The following is a 21,035-nucleotide window of genomic DNA, read 5'->3' as shown; positions in this document are numbered from 1 at the left end:
TATGTATGTATGTATGTATGTATGTTTGTGTGGCCAGGTACTACATGCTGCAAAATAATACAAACCAAGAAAAGTTATAGCTCACTTGGGCATTTTTAGGAGATACTTTGTCCAACAGACACTGGATTGGGGCTCAGAAGTGTTTTCTAGTGACCTTCAAACAGACACTATAATAATGCTGATGGCAGGATATTATATCACTTCCATTGATAGAAGTGTCCATTTTGGAACAAATTGCATGAGGAGACTTGAATGAGACACCCTCAAGTTAAGGTGCAGGAAAGTCAGGGGCTGTTCTCTTTCATTCATGGGAAAACAAATTTACATTACAAATTACAATTGTATGTTAAGAATTGGATAGAGGACTCAGTTATCCAGAGAAGATGATATGTTCCTTTTTGCTAAAAAGGCAGAGGCTGTCCGGGATATTTTAATTTGGATTCTTACATTGAGTAAATTAGACCAGCATACCAGTGATTTAAGATCCTGAAAGCTTCTCAGAATCAATGTCCTGGGCCCACTCTATTTTAGGGACTGACTTTCAGCACTTTCAGATGAATGGAACCCAAAGAGGCTCTTGAACCAATGGACATTTCACGCTCTTTCAATATATGCATTATTTTAAAAATACTCTCCTTTTTTTAGAGAGCCAGTTTGATGTAGTGATTAGCCTTAACCACTAGGCTGCAAATAAACAAATTGTGAGTTCTAGTCCTTTATTCTGGAGGAAACCTTGAAATAATTTACAACTCACAGGAACCTCTACTAAAAATGGCAAAAATAGGAAAACTTTACAATGCAATTCACTTCTAACCCACACATACCATAATAATAACACAGTAGCAGGCTAGCAGCTGAGTTATGGCACATAAAAATTCTCACCATAGCAAGCACTGGCATTGTGCACTGTGTAAATTTTTTTAAAATCCAATTGCAATGTCTCATGGAACTTCTAGCAACCTCTTACAAAATCTGGGGTTCCACAGAGCTCCAGTTGAGAAAGATGATCTTGACAAAAGCATGGCTTCTAGGCCTCTTATGGTATAGTGCTACCATGGTATTTTATTTCTCTTTATAATTTAGTATTTCTTTTTAAATTCAGACTCATTTATGTAATAAAATTGGCATATGCATTTTAAGCCGAATATAATATAATTAATATAATATAATATAATATAATATAATATAATATAATATAATATAATATAATATAATATAATATAATATAATATAATATATAATTTTGTATATAATTCATGTCAGGTTTGGAATTTGGTGACATTCATATTTTCCATGTTATTAATTCTTATCTCTCTTGTTTATTTTTTTTTTAGGTGTTCTATTGATCTTGGTGCTAACAGAAGAATTAATATTTGCTGTTCAGGTACTGACTCCCAAACTTGTGTCATCTCAGAGCCTTCTGATGGACAATATTAGTATTTTAGCTATGGAGACAAAGCCAGGACTTGGAGGCCATCACACAACCAAAACTTTGCCCACAACAACTCTTGCAAATGCTGATTCCAGTAGTATAGCAGAGACTTCTGTTCCTTCTGTTGGCCAGAAGGAATTAAACAGCAGCCATTTTGTTGGTAACACAGAATCTTATCATTTATACAACCAGAATATTTTGTTGTCCAGGAAGTCACTTAACAAACGAAAAATGTTTCTGGGTGTCCAAGGCAATTTCACAGCATTTACAGAACCTTATCTAAAAAGAGAATTGTATTCTTCTGCTACCACAGAAAATTGGCCCCCAGAATATCCATTTCAGACCCAGCCTACAGTTCACCCCAGTCATCAAAATACTTTACAGGGAACCACAACAGACTCAATTGATTCTAATCATACCTTGGAAGGCCTTAATGAAACAGAGAAGGGGAGGTCATCAGAACTGATTATGCAAGAGATTGATCTCATTACCCCAACAATTGGTCCATCAACTGTTCCTGAAATGGTGACAGTGCCTTTTAAAGCCACACATGGCATACAGGAAATACTGTACAGCAAAAACAATTCATGGATAAATTCAAGCCGGAATACAGATCAGGTAGCCTTTTTTTCTAGTCCTGGGACAACAGCAACAGAAGTAGACTTTGGACAATCTAGTCAAAATGACGTTGATGCCAGTCTTTCCTCCTTACATGCAACAGGGAGCTCTATTGAGGAACCAGCTACCATACTGCATCCCTCTGGACATAATGCTAGCTTGCCAAGCAGTACACAGTCTATGGAATCCTCGACATGGCTTCCAAGTTCCACTTCAACAGCTACAGAGAATTTCCTAAACAGACTGGTACCTGCTGGTACCAGAAAGCCTGATGTCTCAGGAAATGTTTCTCATGTCACAGAAAGGGACAAGCCCCAATACAGAGCAACTATTTGTCTCAGCAAAGTGGATATAGCATGGATTATCTTGGCCATCAGTGTACCCGTATCCTCATGCTGTAAGTTGAATGCTTCTCTATATATTTATGCCCTGTGAGATATAACATGTATCAAATATTGATAATGAAGAAAAAAAGATTGAACAACCTAATTATAAAGTTTCAGTGATCCTCATAATATGACTCCCATATAATTAATAATCATCCTAAATTATTTCAACATCCTTACATTTATATACCCATGCACTGTTGAGAACACAGCAGAATTAGCATATGTTTTGGTCTCTTATGTAAACACAGTGCTTCTATTAGAGTGCATGAAATCCAGGAGCATCCATTTTTTTCATCCTTGGCACATAATTTTGATCAGAGAAATCACAGCAGATAATCTATTATCCTTTCATAATTTTGCCATGAAAAGTTCCCACATATCTGGAAATGAGCACTCACCTGCATAATGCCTCCGATGCCGCTTTCTCATTGTCACCATTATAACCCTTTTAACTCCTTGAGAAAAGGAGAAAAGCTTTGGTTGGGAAACTCTATTTAATAATTGTGCAAAACAATTGGCCTAATTTATTTTTTGATATTACTTCACTGAAGTTATAGCCAATTGCTAGTTCATCAGAGAAGATTAAGAAGTTGGCAGTGAAGTTATTTGTATCACTGATATTTCAATTTTCAGTTAGTATGTTCTGTAACTCTCTTCAAAAGTCTGCTGAGATTTCAATATTTTTGATGACACCTCTTTCATTAGAACAGCAACCAGACGTTGCATCCCATCTGGAAACATTATGGTGTCTAACCACAAAAGAGAGAGAGAGAGAGGGAGGGAGGGAGGGAGGGAGGGAGACAGAGAGAGAATGAATGTAGTTCTGATATCTGTTCTGCAGATGCCAACCATTTATGCAACAACTTTTATAAGACTATTTATCAGTTATAGCAGCTAGAACAGATAAGCTAAAGATTCCCAAATTATCTTGATTCATGCCACACACCCCCACCAGCAAACGACAGTTCTGTTTATTAAATAGTAAAATATGCCACACTGTCCCTATTTGTTTGCTGCAACATTCTGGGGTGTTGTGATAGTGTACTGTACAGTTTATGAAGTGTTGGAATAAGCAAAGGAACAACCTCGCATTTGGAATACCTTCTCAAAAAAAGTCTCATAATTGGGAGAGGACCTGTCAGTGGTAGAGCACCTAATTTATTAATTTTTTTACATGCAGAAGTTCTCAGACCTCATATAGAAGAACTACAACATTTCTGGGTAGAGTTGGAAAATTCTGCCCTAATGACCATTTTAAGTATAAAAAAATGATATACCGAAAGGGTTAGGGTTAGGGCTTGAATGTTAGGGATGCGAGGTGGCTTAAATGTCAAGGGAACCAGGGGCGGAGGGAAGCAGAGGCTGCCTCTTTTCTATCCCTGCTCTGGATCGCGGAATCTGGCCGGCAGGATGGGGTGGGGGCTGGCCTGAGCCTCAACCATCTGAATGTACACTGATTTGCATACATTAAAATGAAATTTCGTAGCTTGCCTATATATGTCTATCTTTCCGGACACTGAATCTAGTTTATTTACCATTCTTACAAGTGATATACAGCACTATCATGTGACCTCTGTATCTCTCCTAAGCTAATATAAATGTTCTGTTGTTTCCTATTTCAGCAAAATTATTTACGATTAGGACTGGGAACTTAGTTTTATGAGAGACTGAGGGAACTGGATATGTTTAGTTTTGAGAAAAGACAATGGGGAATATTATTTATTTTATTTATTTATTATTTAAATTTTTATACCGCCCTTTTCCCAAGGGACTCAGGGTGGTGCACAGCCAGCAACACATAAACATAAAATTTAAAAGCAATTTAAAATATATTAAATAATTTGGCTCCAATATTATTTAAAAAAAAACTAAGACAACCATTAAAATTCATGTTTAGGCCAGCCCAGCTTGTTGGAACAATAACATCTTGAGGGCACGGCGAAAGGTGCGTAGGTCAGGGATCATCCGTATCTCCGGGGGCAATTCATTCCAGAGGGCAAGTGCCCCCACAGAGAAGGCTCTCCCCCTGGGGGTCGCCAGCCGACATTGTTTGACCGACTGCACCCTGAGTAGTCCCTCTCTGTGGGAGCACATTGGTCGGTGGGAGGCTATCGGTAGCAGAAGGTGATCTCGTTAAGTACCCAGGTCCTAAGCCATGGAGTGCTTTAAAGATGGTAACCAACACCTTGAATCGCACCCGGAAGACTACCGGGAGCCAGTGCAGCTCGTGCAGGAGAGGTGTTACATGGGTGTCGCTCCCATAATCACCCGCGCGGCCGCATTCTGGACCAGTTGAAGCCTCCGAGTACTCTTCAAGGGGAGCCCCATGTAGAGAGCATTACAGTAGTCCAGATGGGAAGTGATGAGGGCATGAGTGACCGTGCGCAAGGAGTCCCGATCCAGAAAGGGACGCAACTGGTGAATCAGGCGAATCTGATAAAAAGCTCCCCTGGCCACAGCCATTACATGATCTTCTAGAGACAGCCGTGCATCCAGAAGGACACCCAAGTTGCGAGCCCTCTCTGAGGGGGCCAAGATCTCCCACCAATAGTCAGCGATGGAACCAGCTGGCTATACCGGGATGCCGGAAACCACAGCCACTTGGTCTTGGAGGGGTTGAGTCTGAGCTTGTTTCTTCCCATCCAGATCTGCATGGCCTCCAGGCACTGGGACATCACGTCAAGGGCATCATTGGGGTGGTCCAGGGTGGAGATGTACAGCTGAGTATCATCAGCATACTGATGGAACTTCACCCCAAAACCACAGATGATCTCACCCAGCGGCTTCACATAAATGTTGAACAGGAGGGGCAAAAGGACCAACCCTTGTGGCACCCCACAAACAAGGCGCCTCAGGGTCAACCTCTGTCCCCCTGCCAACACAGACTGCGTGCGGTCAGAGAGGAAGGAGGAGAACCACCGCAAAACGGTGCCCCCCACTCCTAACCCCTCCAACCAGCGCAGCATGACACCATGGTCGATGGTATCAAAAGCCGCTGAGAGGTTTAATAGGACCAGGACAGAGGAACAATCCCTGTCCCGAGCCCTCCAGAGATCATCAACCAATGCGACCAATGCCGTTTCCGTGCTGTACCCCGGCCTGAAGCCCGACTGGTACGGATCTAGATAGACAGTTTCATCCAGGTACTGGGGGAGTTGTCACGCCACCACACTCTCAACAACCTTCGCCACAAAGCGAAGGTTGGAGACTGGTCGATAGTTCGCTAATACAGCCAGGTCCAGGGAAGGCTTCTTGAGGAGGGACCTCACCATGGCCTCTTTCAAGGTGGAGGGGAAGAAACCCTCACTCAAAGAAGCGTTAATAATCACCTGGAGCCAGCCTCGTGTAACTGTCCAGGAGGCCAGTACCAACCAGGAGGGACACGGGTCCAATAAACATGTGGCAGCACTAAGTCTACCCAGAATCCTGTCCACGTCCTCGGGAGTCACAAGGTCAAACTCCTCCCAGATAACACTCTCAAGACCCACCTCCATCACCCCATCTGAACCTACGCAGTCGGAGTCCAAGCCTTCCCGAATCTGAGCGATTTTGTGATGCAGGTATTGCACAAAGGCCTCAGCCCTACCCTACAAGAGGTCTTCCCACGCTCCCAAATGAAGTAGGGAGCGGGTCACCCTAAACAGGGCAGTTGGGCGGTTATCTGCAGACGCAATAAAAGCGGAAAAATAATTAGATTTTGCCGCTCTTATTGCCACTAGGTAGATCTTAATATGAGACCTCACCAGTGTTCGGTCAGATTTCGAACGGCTGGCCCTCCAATCGCTCTCCAGGCATCTTTTCCAGCACTTCATCTCCCTCAGCTCCTCAGAAAACCAGGGAGCCAATTGGGATCAGCACTGGGTCAGAGGCCGCAAAGGCACGACACAGTCCAAAGCTCCAGCGGCCACCCTATCCCAGGCGGCCACCAGTTCTTCAGTCGAGTTGTGAGCCAGAGCCTCAGGGAATGGCCCAAGCTCCATCAGGAACTTATCCGGATCCATCAGGAGCCTGGGACGGAACCAGCTAGTCGGTTCCGTCTCCCTGCGGCGGAGGGTAGCGGCTCAAAAGTCTAGTCGAAGGAGTGAATGATCTGACCATGACAAGGGCTTGATGACTATATCCCCTGTTTCTAGATCATTCAACCACTGACCAGAGACAAAAATCAGGTCCAGAGTGTGTCCCCCCGTGTGAGTAGGGCCTTGAACTAACTGGGTCAGGTCCATGGCCGTCATGGAAGCCATGAATTCCAGTAATAACTCCAGTAATTTCTGACTATCAGGAGCTTAGTGCACAGAAGAAGCTCAAGAACCAATTATTAAAACAAAGTTGATCTTTGCTGAATGTGTCAAATTGCTGACTAGGCAACTGTCTGTCAGGGAATACACTACACAAGAAGTAGACTTGGCCTAAACAGATTATTCCAATGGAGCCTATGATTTCCACTACTCTCATCTCCTCTGCCTTCTGTGCATCCACATGTCAGGCACTAGACCCAGCTGTTCCTACACTTCCTCATCACCCACCTCCAGACCTGTGGGGCTGTTGACTCTCCATCTGAGGGCTGACGGCTGGCCTAAACTCTGCCTCTGTCTCTCTCTCTGACAGCTCCATTCCCTCTTCCCCCTTGGAGCTCTCAGGTTGCCTTGATGCTGACCCTGACTCCCACGCCTCCATTTCATGTGATTTGACTGCTGGAGGAGGCCAGTGGCTGACAGACCACAACACACTTGTTCTGGCCCCTCCCATCTCAAAAGTCTGAGATAAATGCTTCTTCCCCCTCAATTCAGACCCCTGATTTCACCTCTGGGGCTGGAAGCATCTGGCCAGGACAGCCCCATCCCGCCATTCGTTTCACAGATGAAGATTTCTGGCATAAGAAGAGTTGCTGTGCTGGATGACAAGAATCAGACAGACATCCCTGCCCCAATCCAAAGGGAAGCCTCCTAAAACCGTCAGCTAAACCAGGAAGAGGTGGAGAGGATCTGCAGGGATCCCTCTTAACCCAGTTGGATCCTCCCCCCAGCCCCTCCCCCCATGGGGGAATCCTCCACTCAGCTCTCTCTGGAAAGGCGCAGCTTTGCTTCACAGGAGAAAAAGGCGATTTCCTTCCTTGAAACACACACCTCTCTTGCTTGGACAAACCAGTCCCTTCAGATTTCCTGCCCCTCAACCCCAAATGTGAGGGAACCTCCTCCTTTCTTTCTGTGGGTCAGCCTGGGAGGGGAGGGACGAGGCTTCAGCGGATCCACTGAACTGAACAAAAAGTTAGCTACTGGTGCAAACCAGCTGAATCCCACCATTGGTGTTACTTGTTTGTAGATGTCAACTACAGTATCATCTCAAATTCAAAGAGACCTGTTACATGCCAGCTGGATGCTGAATGGATTTAAAATGATCTTTTACCTCAATCATAGTGCCATCTGGTGGATGCAGGATGTAGATGCAGGAAATATTGGGATATGTCTCCTTTTTCTTTCAGAGCACAGCTATTCCTGAAACTTAAGATATGAAAAACATTTCATACTGTGTATTTATTTAAATAAAAAGCACTCTCTATGTTATATTAGTGTAGTGTATGTGTGGATCCAAGCAATGTGGTCTTTTGCAGTTGACAGATGGAAATTTTGTCAATGTGCAGATTTTTTAAGTGTAGTCCAAGATTTTCTGGTATGGCACCCAGTGTGGTGATCTGTTGTTGTTGTTGTTGTTATTATTATTGTTGTTGCTGTTGTTAATATTATTATTGTTGTTGTTGTTGTTGTTGTTGTTGTTATTCAAAATCAGTAACAGAATAAGTACAACTCAATTCAATAAAATTAACTCAAATCCTGATAAATACATATTGTTTCAAAGTTAACAATACATTAAATTAACACAAATGAACAGCTTCATTTGACAGAATAATACTATAAAACAGGCATTATCTCAGTATAATTTTTTATTTTTCCTTACTGCTTTTCTATAATCATGTAAAGATGAAATGAATGTATAAGAAGAAGCAATTCTTCTTATAATGTCATATGAAGGATCCACTTAATCTGATAAACGAACAATTTGCTTTATTTTCCTGAAAATTTGGTTTTTTGGAGAAGTTGCTGCTAGCACCCTTTGGTTCACTGCTGATCACCTGACAATCCTGTTGCATATTAAGATAACTGCTGCCACCTTCAATATACAAAGGATAGGCAGAAATCATCCAGCAACCACTACGAGACTGCTAAATTCACAAGATTCCTCCCACTCAAATGTCTCAGATACGAAAAATTATTTATAATGGATAAGCTAAAACATTTATATGTATTTTCAAGCGTATGTGATACGATCTTGAACTTCTCAAATGGTTTGAAGATTGTTTGGTGCCCCTTTTAAGGCTGGGTAGGAGAATAAATTTTATAATACTCAATTTCCTGATAGTGGAACTAGGGAAATTAGCTGTTTCCAGCAATTTATTTTTGAAGTTTCCAAATTTTCCAGTCATATTATGAGAGCAGGATCACTTGTAAGCTATCTTGAACTCTTGGAAAAATTATGGAATATAAATTGGAAAGGAAAATTGATTTCCTGTTACTGGCTTTTGCAGAAACAGCTGCAGTCTTCCATGTTTCAACAATGCTTTTAGATGAAGAATTATCCAATGTTTTGGTCCAGGGTTTTTTTTTTGTCTACAGGCGCATCAATAACCAAATGTAGATGTGTGTCTTAACAAATATAAAAGAGAGCTTGTATTGTCTCAGAATTCTTTCATAAAGTTGTTTCTTATAAAAGATATTTGTAAGGGGACTTCCCTTAATTCATATACCTCTTCTTCCTAGCCTAACCGTTGCCTCATAGACTGTATAAATGCCTTACTTTATCAAATATGCCATTTTGTTTCAGAGGGTCCCATCTAAGTTTGGGTTGTTTTCACTTGCAGGAGGATAGATTTTAGCTGAATATTAAAGGAAGCATCTAATTGGTAAAAATTAATGAAATCAGTACCCTGGAAAAGAAATGTTCCTGCTTGCTATTGTCAGCCTCTAGATGCTTGCTTGCTATCGGCTGCCATAGTAAAGAGAGGAGGGGGAGATTGGCATTTGGGTTGGGAGATGTGAGCTGGAGAGAGATGCCCTATGTGAACGAAAAGGGAGAATTGGTCCCATGATCTACTGTGCAGCTGAATTGAGTTGTTTATACCCTGTCAAGATCAACTGTCCTGGAATAACAGATCGGCGAAAACACCTGAAGATGACAGTTATTGAGTTGGGGATTGGACATTTACTCTGGAGTAAATGGAGAGGGGAGGGGATTTGGGAATACTTTCAATATGTAACTTTTGCGCCTTTTGCTTCAGATTTTGCTTTTCTTTCATTGCTATCATTTCAAACTCAGTAAAAGTACCTCTTCTCTACAAACATGGAATTGGGGGTTTCCTTTTTTTGGGATTTGAACAGAGGCACACCTGACATTAAGCAAGATCTACTTTATCAGCCAACCCAGAGATCAACCCTACCAGAGGCGCTAAGCAAAGAATGTCTAACCAGGGCAGCGATCAATAGGACATGAGAGCTGCGGCATCGACTCCCCCCAAGTCCCACCGTGGTTGGGAGGAGACCGAGTAGCTCTCAGAGCTGCAACTTGAAGAGAACCCGGTCCGAGCCAAATGGTTGTTGGTGGTAGGATGGATGGAAATTCCAGAGGAACTCCCCCCTGAAATAACTGCTGCCAGACGCCGGTGTGGAGAGGCTGCCTGGCAGGAAGAGGACAAGGAAGACCTCCTGCTAACTCAAGCTCTGCATCTCCTGCACAAAGCTCTTGAAAACCAGAGAGCATGGGAAAGGTATGCCCTGCCTACGCATGAAGAGATTGGGGAGCAGCAGGAGAAGCAGAAGCCTCTGTAAACTCAGAAGTGATTCCTATAGCTCAGCAGGGCCCAGAACAGGCTGCAGGAATTCAAGTGGCTGCAGTAGCCCAGGCCCTCCCTGGCAAGGGGGGCAATCCCCCGGAGATGCTGAATTCCAAAGGTTCCTCAGCTAGGAATAAAATACGGAGGGGATTCCAAAGTTCTGGGATTCCTCCTAGCCCACGTTTGGAATCACATGCAGGAGTATGGGGAGGATTTTGCTTCAGAAGCAGCTAAAGTGAGGTGTGTCACCATGGCTCTGGAAGGGACTGCAGCCGAGTGGATGGTCGCCCTCCACAATGATGATGCCTCCCAACTGAGGGACTACGACCTGTTTATGACGGCCCTCCGAACATGTTTTGAAGATCTCCTAGCTGAATGCAAGGCAAGGACCAGTATGAAAGCCATAAATCGGGAGGAGGTCAGTGGCTGAATATACCTAGGAGTTTCGCGAGCTTGCATGCCACATGTGTGGGTGGTCCCAAGAGGCTCTGATGGAGTGTTACAAGGACGGGCTCAATTATGATGTCTACCAAAGCTGTTGCTCCCGAGGGCCCGCCCCCAAGACCTTCAGTGATGGTATGTGTTGGCAGCTGATGTGGAAATTGACCTGGCCAGAGATCGGTACCGGGGCCACAGCTGGAACAAGCGTCCCCCTTCTTCCCCCAAAGAAGCCCCACATGCCTTCACTAGTGGAATAGATTGAGCAGCTTCAATTTATCTGGCCTGCTACTCGTAAGGCTTTCGATGAGTCTCATTGAGCACATCAGAAATACGCTGGCAAGAAAAGAGCTATACTGAAAGACTACAAAGTTGAGGATAGGGTTTTCTTGTCTACTAAGTACTTACAGACTACCCAGAAGTCAAAGAAATTGGGGCCTAGGTATGTGGGTCCTTTCCCTATTGTAAGGATTGTAAATCCGGTCACAGTACAGCTAGTTACCAAAAACCCTTAGAAGGATCCACCCTGTGTTTCATGTTAGCTTGTTGAAACCTGAACGTACCTCCTCTCTCCGACCAGATCAACCTACCCCTCCTGTGCCCCTGCTCATAGAAGGAGAGCAGCACTTCGAGGTCAAAGAGATCCTAGATTCCAAGAAACACAGGGTGAAAGTACAGTATTTGGTCACATTTACAACATTTTCCTCCTTCTCAATTTCAATGGGTGAACGAGTGAGATGTCAGAGCACCAAAACTTTGACTACTGTTTCACACTAAATACCCTGATAAGCCTTCTTATTGTAAAATATCCTGTATATTGGGTTGTTATGTTCGTTTCTATTTTGTCTCTTTTGTATTTTGTTTTCCTCCAGGACTAACACCTCTATTGCAGGAGGGCCAAATGTCAGGTTCTATGATGCTTGCTTGCTATCGGCTGCCATAGTAAAGGGGGGGGGGGAGATTGACATTTGGATGGGGGGATGTGAGCTGGAGAGAGATGCCCTATGTGAACGAAAAGGGAGGATTGCTCACATGATCTACTGTGTAGCTGAATGGAGTTGTTTATATCCAGTCAAGGTCAACTGTCCCAGAATACCAGATGAACGAAAACACCTGAAGATGCACCCCACATGACACTTATTGAGTTGGGGATTGGACATTTACCCTGGATCCTTGGGGGAGGGATTTTGGAATACTTTCAATATTAACTTTCACGCCTTTTGCTTCAGATCTTGCTTTTCTTTTGTTGCTATCATTTCAAACTCAGTAAAAGTACCTTTTCTGTACAAACATGGAGTTGGGGCAGTGCTGGAATTAATTTTTTTTTACTACCGGTTCTGTGGGTCTGGCTTGATGAGCGTGGCAGGGGAAGGATACTGCAAAATCTCCATTCCCACCCCACTCTGGTTGGTCAGCCAGAGGTGGTATTTGCCAATTCTCTGAACTACTCAAAATTTCCACTACCGGTTCTCCAGAATCTGTCAGAACCTGCTGAATAGCATCCCTGAGTTGGGGGTTTCCTTTCTTGGGTTTTGAATGGAGGCACATCTGACAGCTATAGATATCTAGGTTTCATAAAATTGCTGCCATTCTCAAGTGGTAATAAAAAGATAAATCTTCCAGTGATCCAAATCAAAATTGTTATGAATATACTAGCAGACTGTCTCACAGCTAATTTTAACTGAGAAGACAACATGCTGTGAAATCTGATTACATTTACATTCTTAGTCATTTCAGTTTAAAACTAGCTTTTACTTGTGTGTTAGTTAAAGGATTATAAATCCTGGGGATTTAGGACTTGAAGATCAACATTTCTGAAGACATGAAGACCAACAAACCTGAAGACCAATATTTAGACTGAACAGCACAATAATATTACAGCAAATCAATTAAGTTGCCTCCCTCAAGAAAAAAGCCTATTTCTGGGAAAATGCAGCCAAGGAGAACTGCTGAAAAGGAGAGATAGCTTAATATTTCCCTCTGCTCATTTTCTATTCAAAATTCACTTGGAGGAGAAAAGTTGATATGAAACCTGGGAGAAGGGGAAAGGCTTAAATACCATTCTCCACTGATCTGTTTACTCATACTTGTAACATCAAGTGGTTGATTTTCATTTTAAAACATGAGAGCCTATTTGGTATAGTGATTAAGACACTAGTCTGGAAGCTGGAGACTGTGATTTCTAGTCCTGTCTTAGGAACAAAGCCAGCTGAGTGATCTTGGGCTAATTATTCTCTCTCAGTCCTAGGAAGACAGCAATGACAAATCAGTTCTGAAATCTAAAAACTGAAAGACAAGTTGCCAAGTTGCTAACTCAAAGGCACAAATAGAGTTGGATAACTGCTTCATTTACTTTATGTCAGAAATATATTCTTATAAATAGTATGTAGGGAAACTGGTGCTCTGCAGATAACCTGAGTTACAAGACCCACAGTCCTTCATATTGGCCACTGATAAAAAAATCTGGAGGGCTCCATGTTATTTACTTCTACTATATATGCATTGTAAAAGTCTATCCCATTGAGTTGAATCAGAACTTATTTGTAGGAGTTTATGAATAGTTGCAGCCAGAATGTCATAAAACTTCTAGTGACAGGTGTATCTCTTTTATAGACTTGTTCTTGAATCCCACAGACAGTCCTGAAATAAGAACAGGTAGTCTTCAACTTACAACCAGTCATTTAATGATCTGTTATGTAATGACTTTTAAAATGCTATTTACCACCCATCTTTGAAGTTACAGCTGCCATAATCATTCTGACCATACTATCGCATTTTGGGAGCTTGGCAACTGGCTTGCATTTATGACCAGTTGTGTCCTTTCATGGTCATGTGACTTCAATTTGTGGCTTTTTTGCCGTTTTCCAGCACAAAATGGCAAAAAACAGTCATTGGATATTCTCGATTCACTTTACAATCATGTGATCTGTTTATTGACCATGTGATTTGCTTTACAACACTGGTGATTCATTTTATTATTTTTACAAATAACTCAAGATAGCAAACATACTAGGAGGAAGAATACTAAATTCTTCCTCCTATTTTCCCTGTCAGGTGAGTTAAGCTGAGAGAGAATGACTGGCCCAAGTCACCCAGCTGGCTTTCATTCCCAAGGTAGAATTAGAACTCACAGTCTCCTGATTTTTAGCATAGTGCCTTAATCACTACACCAAACGGGCTCCCAATTTAATCTCCTAAATTAACTTGGAGTTTTCATAATAGAATTCTAATATCCGGCACAAATCAAATACACTACCACTATCTTCCTAGGCATTTGTAAAATCTGAACATCTTTAATGGGAAAAAGAAAGGGTTGACTTACATACATGTCTAAAATCCACACAGGAAAGAAATACAACTGAAAATGCAACCCAGATTTTACTAATAAGATCTATAGCTTCCAAGTTCTAGGGTAGTTTTTAATTCTATGCAGGATTATTGATTTAGCTGTTGATTCATGGAATAAAGAATTACAGGTAGTCCTCGAGTTATTAATGTAAAGGAGCCTGCCCATTCCATTCATAACCTGAGGACTCGTAGGAGTGAATCATGTATCAGGAACGAGATCATTCCCTGCTTTCACCTACGCATTCGCTAATCAAATGCATGGCTCGTTAAGTGCACGTGAGGTATCTCAGGGTGGGGAAGGCCAAGGGGGGGGGGGACACCTGGTGATGGAACAGGCCACCTGCTTCAGACTACCCAAGGTCTCCCTCAACCCACAGATACCTCATTCTTCCTCCCCTGTGGTCCCCACAATTGCTCCCCCCCCCATCCTGCCATGCTGGGTTACTTACCTTATGAAGATCTGTTTCCTCTCCAGCCAGTTTCTTTGTCTGCCCCTCCTTTCTAGTCAGCAAAGGGCTTGAAGAAGCCTTCGGTGATGAAAAAGGAGGCCTGGAGGGCTGTGCATGCCCTTCTGGGCCTCCTTTCTCACCCCTGAACCACCTGAGTCGGCTTTCGGTGATGAAAAAGGAGGCCCAGGTCTCAATTTGCAGACAATACAGGCCTAAAGTGCGAGATCACACAGGATCAGTAGCACAAGATCTTGTGCTACTGATCTCACATGATCTCGTGGTACGTTAGGCCTCTGTTCTCTGGGAATGCACCGAAAGCCTGAAGCAGTGAAGCAGGCAAAGAAACAGTGAGAGGAGATCTTTGCAAGGACCAAAATGGATTCCTACCAGGCTGACAACAACATGAGAATAATAATAAACACATTAGAGTTTACCCGGAAAAACAAGCTTCACTGGTTTTCCTTGATGCCCAAAAAGCATTCAATAATCTGAACTGGAAATTTTTAATGGGGCAATTAAAATTTATGCAATTTGGGACAAAATTTGAAAAAATCATAGGGGAAATCTATACAAAACAAACGGCAAGAGTACTTATGAATGATGATATCACAGAGCAATTTGCCATAACAAAAGGGGTTAGGCAGGAATGTCCACTCTCTCCACTATTGTATATCTTAACATTGGAGATCCTTTTAAAAAAGGTCAGGGAAGACCAAGAAATTAAGACCTTGGCCAGGTGCCCTCTCTTCCCGCAGCGTCGGCAGACAGCATTTTTAAAACGACAAAAAGCGCGGGGATGCTCTTCCCCACAGCCGAGGCAGGGCGCAGAAGTCAGTCTCTTATTCGGTGGCCTCTTGTTACCCTCAGCTGCTTTAAGGCGGTTCACCTCGTCTTCGTCATCAGAAAGGTTGTCGGGGCAAGCATCCCCGATGTGAATAGCGGCACAGCGGGTGGCTGGTAGGGCAGTTGGAAGTCTACGCATCTCTGCCGCCGACCTGTCCGACATTTCAAAAGCACAAGCTTCGTCTACAGCCGACTGTAAGGTGATATCAGTTTTGGCTAAGAGGCGGCGCTGCAGCCGCAAGTCGTGCACCCCGCAGATCAATTGCTCGAGGAGGGAGTCGTCAAGGTTCTCGAATTCACAATTAATTGCTTCCTCCTGGAGGGCAGCGAGGTATGTGTTAAGGGATTCCCCCTCCTTCTGCAATCTCTGACGGAACAGGAACCGGCGGGCAATTCGAGAGGGGGTGGGTGCGTAGTGGCCCTTCAGTTTCGCCAGCAAGGTGGGCCAGGGAACCGTGGACACAGAGAGGGGAGCTACTAGAGCCCTGGCCGTAGCAAAGATTTGAGGCCCACAAGCATTTAAGAAGTGGGCTCGCTTCCTGTCATTAGAAAAGTCAGTATAATCATTGGCTTGTAGGAAGCACTCAAAACGCTCGATGTAAGTGTCCCATGTCTCTGAAGCCGGCACGAAAGGAGCGAATGTTGCCGGGTTAGCCATCGTGAGAGAAGAAAACTGTCACGAAAAATTTTTTTTTCCTCAGAATCAGGAAATATCTACCTTCCGCGGTGGGAACTGAGTTCAGGATACGCGATGCCGTTGCTCAGTGAGAGTATCCCATCCTCGTCGCCAATGTTCTATTTTGAAAGAACAGGCAGGGAGACTGAGGCAACGGTTAACAGGAACGGTTTATTAAAATATTAACAGCAACAGCAAATGTCAGAACCAACTCAAACCTCTTTCTCTCACAGCCGCTATTTATATACCGGCTGGTAAATGCAGCAGCCAATGGCATCTCTTTTAATTGTCCCGCCGGCTGAGCTGTCAAGTCTCAGCCAATCGGGAGCGCTTCCGTGTTGCCGGGTAGTGAAACGTCGCGTCTGTAACAGGACTAAAGATTAATAAAAACAAATCAAAATTAATAACAAAAAATCTTACAAAGAAACAGGAAAAAGAGTTGGAAAACATTATACAAATTCAAATAACTTAAGAAAATAAAATATCTAGGGATTTGGTTATTACCAAGAGGTTCATCAATTAAAAAAGTCAATTATGATAAATCAGTAACACAGATAAAGAAAGATTTAGATAATTGGAGAAATTTACAGATATCATTATTGGGAAGGATCTCCACCATTAAAATGAATATTTTACCAAAACTTTTATTTTTATTCCAGGTCATACCAATAAAATTGGAAAAAAGGTTTTTTGAAACATTGAATAAAATAACATCCAAATTTATATGGCAGGGGAAGCAACCACGAATTAAACTTAAATTATTACAGGACACAAAAGATAGAGGAGGAACAGCACTCCCAGAATGGGAAATATATTATCAAGCGGCTGGCTTAACGTGGCTAAAAGAATGGATGGAACTAAAAGACAATAGAATATTAACAATTGCAGGGCATGAAATACAAGTGGGTTGGCATGCATTCCTCTGGCATGGAAAATATAAAACACACAGTTACTTTAAAAGACACATAATAAGGAATGCGCTACTACAAATTTGGTTGAAAATTAAAAAGCAGCACTATACAAAAATACCAATCTGGCTCTCATTAATAGAAGCAGTAAGGCACCCAAATTTAATAGAATTAAATAAAATAATAAGGTATAAAGATTTAATAGAACAACAAGGAAAATTGAAATCAAAACAAGAATTGGAACTAGACCTAAACAGAGAAATTGATTGATGGACGTACACACAAATCCAATCTAAATATAAGGAAGATACAAAAACATATGAAACACAAAGAGCAACACGAATTAGACAAAATCATATTAGGATCAGAGGAGAAGCTAATTAGCAAAATTTATAAATTTCTATTACAATACAAAATGAAGGAAGAGATAGTGAAGGTCACAATGATTAAATGGGCGCAAAACTTTAATTATACAATAGATCTGGAGAGATGGGAAACAATGTGGCAAGTAAATGCAAAAGTAACATTATCGGCGGCATACAAGGAAAACCAGTTGAAGATGTTTTATAGATGGCATCTTCCACCGAAAAGACTTGCAAAGATGTATCCGAACAATAGCTCAACATGTTGGAAATACAAGAAATCCCAAGGAACATATTATCATCTATGGTGGACGTGCCCGGCGGCAAAAAAAGTTTGGGCAAATATTAAGAAGTGGATAGAACAAATAATAGATCAACCAATAGAAAGAAAACCAGGAACATTCCAGTTAGGAATTTTTACAAGACCATATACCAAGGAAATAAAATATTTGATGCTACATATATTAACAGCAGCACGAATAGTATATGCAAAAAATTGGAAACAGGAAAGAACCCCAACAGAGGAAGAATTGGTAGATAAAATTTTAGAATGTGCTGAGATGGATAAATTAACAAAAGAAATTAAAGAAAAAGAAGAGACAGATTATTATAGAATATGGAATAAATGATATAAGTGGCTTAAGACGAGAAATAAAGAATAATAACTACCAGGGGAAATAATTAGAACTATAAAATATATACATAACGAATGTATGGAGCGGAATAAAAATGTAGAGAAATGGACAAAAACAAACAGTATAAATAAAAAAGAAAATTTTTATATAACAAGAATATAGAATTGTATAAAATTATGGATATAATTAAAATATGTATATAATAATTGTAGAGAAATGTATAAAGTTAAGCTTGTTAAAACTAAAAAACATATTGTAATCAAAGGGGGGGGGGAAAGGACAATGGGGGGGGGAAGAAAGAAATGACATATGGGAGGAAAGATAAAATAACAGAAAGAAGACCAAGAAGAAACAATGTTTAAAAGAGATAAGATATATATATGTTGTATGTTATGTGAATGTCATATATATGTTATAATAAAATTACAATTTAAAAAAAAGATATGTATAGGTCTAAAAATCTACGTTAAAATGTAGATATTGAATATTGAGCTTACATTGGTTCTATGTACCGTATTTTTTGAACTATAAGACGCTTTGGACTATGAGACACACCTAGTTTTTGGGGAGGAAAAGAAGGGGAAACAATTTGCCTCCACCTCTGCCTCCCAGCAGTTTCCTTCCTTGCAGCAAACAGCATACAGCTTGGTCAGCTTCAGCATAGCCTGATTTAGCACGAGCAGTTGATTGGCGGTTGGATCAGCCTCCTGGAATACTACCGATCAGCTGTTCCAGGCTGCAGGGATTGCTGCTGCCCATCGGTGCCATCGCTGCCCATTGCCGCTGCCATCCATCACTGGCACCGTGGGCCCCAATTTCGGCCTGCACATGTCCCATTTTTGGCCTTCAGGTGTCCTGTTTTCAGCCCGTTTCAGGCAGTGGAGATTGCCACTGTCGCCTTTCCCCGCCACCTGGAACGGGCTGAAAATGGGATGCGTGGAGGCCAAATATGGGGCATGCGGAGGCAGTGATAGGTGGCGGTGGCAGCAATGGGTGGAGGCAGATCCAACCGCCAATCATTTGCTCATGCTAAATCAGGCTGTTCTGAAGCTGACCGGGCAGTTTGCTGTTTCCTGCAAGGAAGCAAATTGCTGGGAGGCTGAGGCCAAATAGTGGGGGCTGGTGGATGGGTGGGGCTTCGGCAACATTCTCTGTATAAGACACACAGACATTTCCACCCACTTTTTTGGGGGGAAGGGAAGTGCATCTTATAGTCCAAAAAATATGGTATATACTGCTAAAATACTGTTTGTTTGTCTATTTATAATCTTCAATCAACTAAATAATGTATCAAAGCACAAAAAATTCTGAATCAAGGTACCTCAAATCTGCTAATGTAAAGAAAGTATGCAAAATCTGGACCCTATTACTTCTGTGCAATTGAAATTTCAAAAATCTTCACATACGACCGTGATTTCCAACTACATTTTCAGAAACCTGTAGATAGCACAGCACAAGGGCGCATTGAAGGGGTATGTCCCTGCTTTTTTCCCCAGCTCCCTCTGACTCCTGTGCCCAACTGGCTGGCAACTGGCTTATTTGAAACTGAGGCAAAATTTGGAATATCTTAACAGCAATGGACAGTGAGAGAAAGACAAGGAAATATGTTTGCTCATGTCACTGGGCTGGCTGTTCGGGGTGGGGTGGGGTGGAGAACACAGTAGCTATTTCCCTGGAGGTAGGGGGCCCTTTGAGATATTTTCAGATGGGATGGGGACAGGGTGTAGTTTTCCTCATGATCCACAGCTCATTTCCTCCTTCCTACAGAAGAGGAGGAGGCTGCTTAACTGGGACTCTGCTGAGGGTTATGAGAAGAAAGGAAACAGCACCAGCTATTACATATGGAAAGAAGGAGCTGATATAATATAAATGCTATTATAATATGAATAATTTATTTTAAATATTCTCTTTTTATGTAAGAAAATAACTGGAAGGATGACCCAATGGGTCATGGGTTGTCTAGTTTTATAATAAAACCATCACTAAATCAGTAAATAATTACTTAATACAAGATAAAATGGAAGCCTCCAGAGGTAATGCATCTCATCATCAGGTTGCTGTAGTATGTATCATGTTATTAGGGATGAGGTTGGAAATAATGATAAAATAGAAGACTCTATGTTTCATACCAACCATTGATTCACAACAGAAACCCAACATGTTTGTATTTACAGCTGTGCTATTAACTGTGTGCTGTATGCGACGAAAAAAGAAGACATCAAATCCAGAAAATAACCTGAGTTATTGGAACAATGCGATCACCATGGATTACTTCAACAGGCATGCGGTAGAATTGCCAAGAGAAATACAATCCTTTGAAACATCTGAGGTAAGATTAGAACCCTGTTGGCAAAGCAGTGTTGGGAAGATTCAGATTAATGTACCATATTTTTCGGAGTATAAGACGCTCCAGAGTATAAGACGTACATTAGTTTTTGGGGAAGAAAACAATAAAAAAAAATTCTGCCTCTGCCTACCAGCATCCTTTGGAATGAATTGCCCCCAGACATACGCAGGATCTCTGACCTCCGAGTTTTCCGCTGTGCTCTTAAGACCCTGCTCTTCCGACAGGCAGGGCTAGCTTCATAAATTGAGTTTTAAATTTGGAATTCTTAAATTTTTGGGTTTTTTAGTTAATTGACCTTAAATGTAATACTTTTAATAATTTTTTAAATTTAAATTGTGATATTTGTATTGTGTTTTTACCTGGCTGTACACCGCCCTGAGTCCTTCGGGAGAGGGGCGGTATAGAAATAAAATTATCCTTATCCTTATCCTTATCCATCGGTATTCATCTGGCTAGTGTCCTTGCAGCAAACAGCCTGGTCAGCTTCAGCATATTATCACAGCCTGATTCGGCACAAGCAGCTGATTGGCTGTTGGATCAGCCTCCCAGAATACACCAATCAGCTGTTTCAAGTTGCAGAGATCACCACAGCACATTGGTGCCTCCACACACCCTGTTTTTGGCCTCTGTGCATTGTATTTTCGGCCGGTTCCAGGCGGCAGCGATTAGCGGCAATGTGCTGTGGCAATCCCCGCAGCCTGGAACGGG

The 21,035-nt window shown here is 42.1% G+C and overlaps 1 protein-coding gene across 5 annotated transcripts in view; it reads left to right on the top strand.

Annotated features, from left to right (window-relative positions):
• Nucleotides 1-21,035, top strand: part of TMEM108 (transmembrane protein 108) — a 456,490-nt gene that overhangs the window by 419,433 nt on the left and 16,022 nt on the right. For all 5 annotated transcript variants that reach the window (XM_060685904.2, XM_060685907.2, XM_060685905.2 and 2 more), the window contains 2 exons: nucleotides 1,335-2,447; nucleotides 20,155-20,309. In XM_060685904.2, the coding sequence (XP_060541887.1) occupies nucleotides 1,335-2,447; nucleotides 20,155-20,309 (1,268 nt within the window). The remainder of the gene's footprint in view (nucleotides 1-1,334; nucleotides 2,448-20,154; nucleotides 20,310-21,035) is intronic.

This window comes from Pantherophis guttatus, chromosome 4, assembly GCF_059756535.1.
Source record: "Pantherophis guttatus breed Tessera chromosome 4, ASM5975653v1, whole genome shotgun sequence".
NCBI classification, from domain to species: Eukaryota; Metazoa; Chordata; class Lepidosauria; order Squamata; family Colubridae; genus Pantherophis; species Pantherophis guttatus.
Note: the sequence above shows the minus strand (reverse complement) of the source record. Positions and strands in the feature narration are given on the sequence as shown.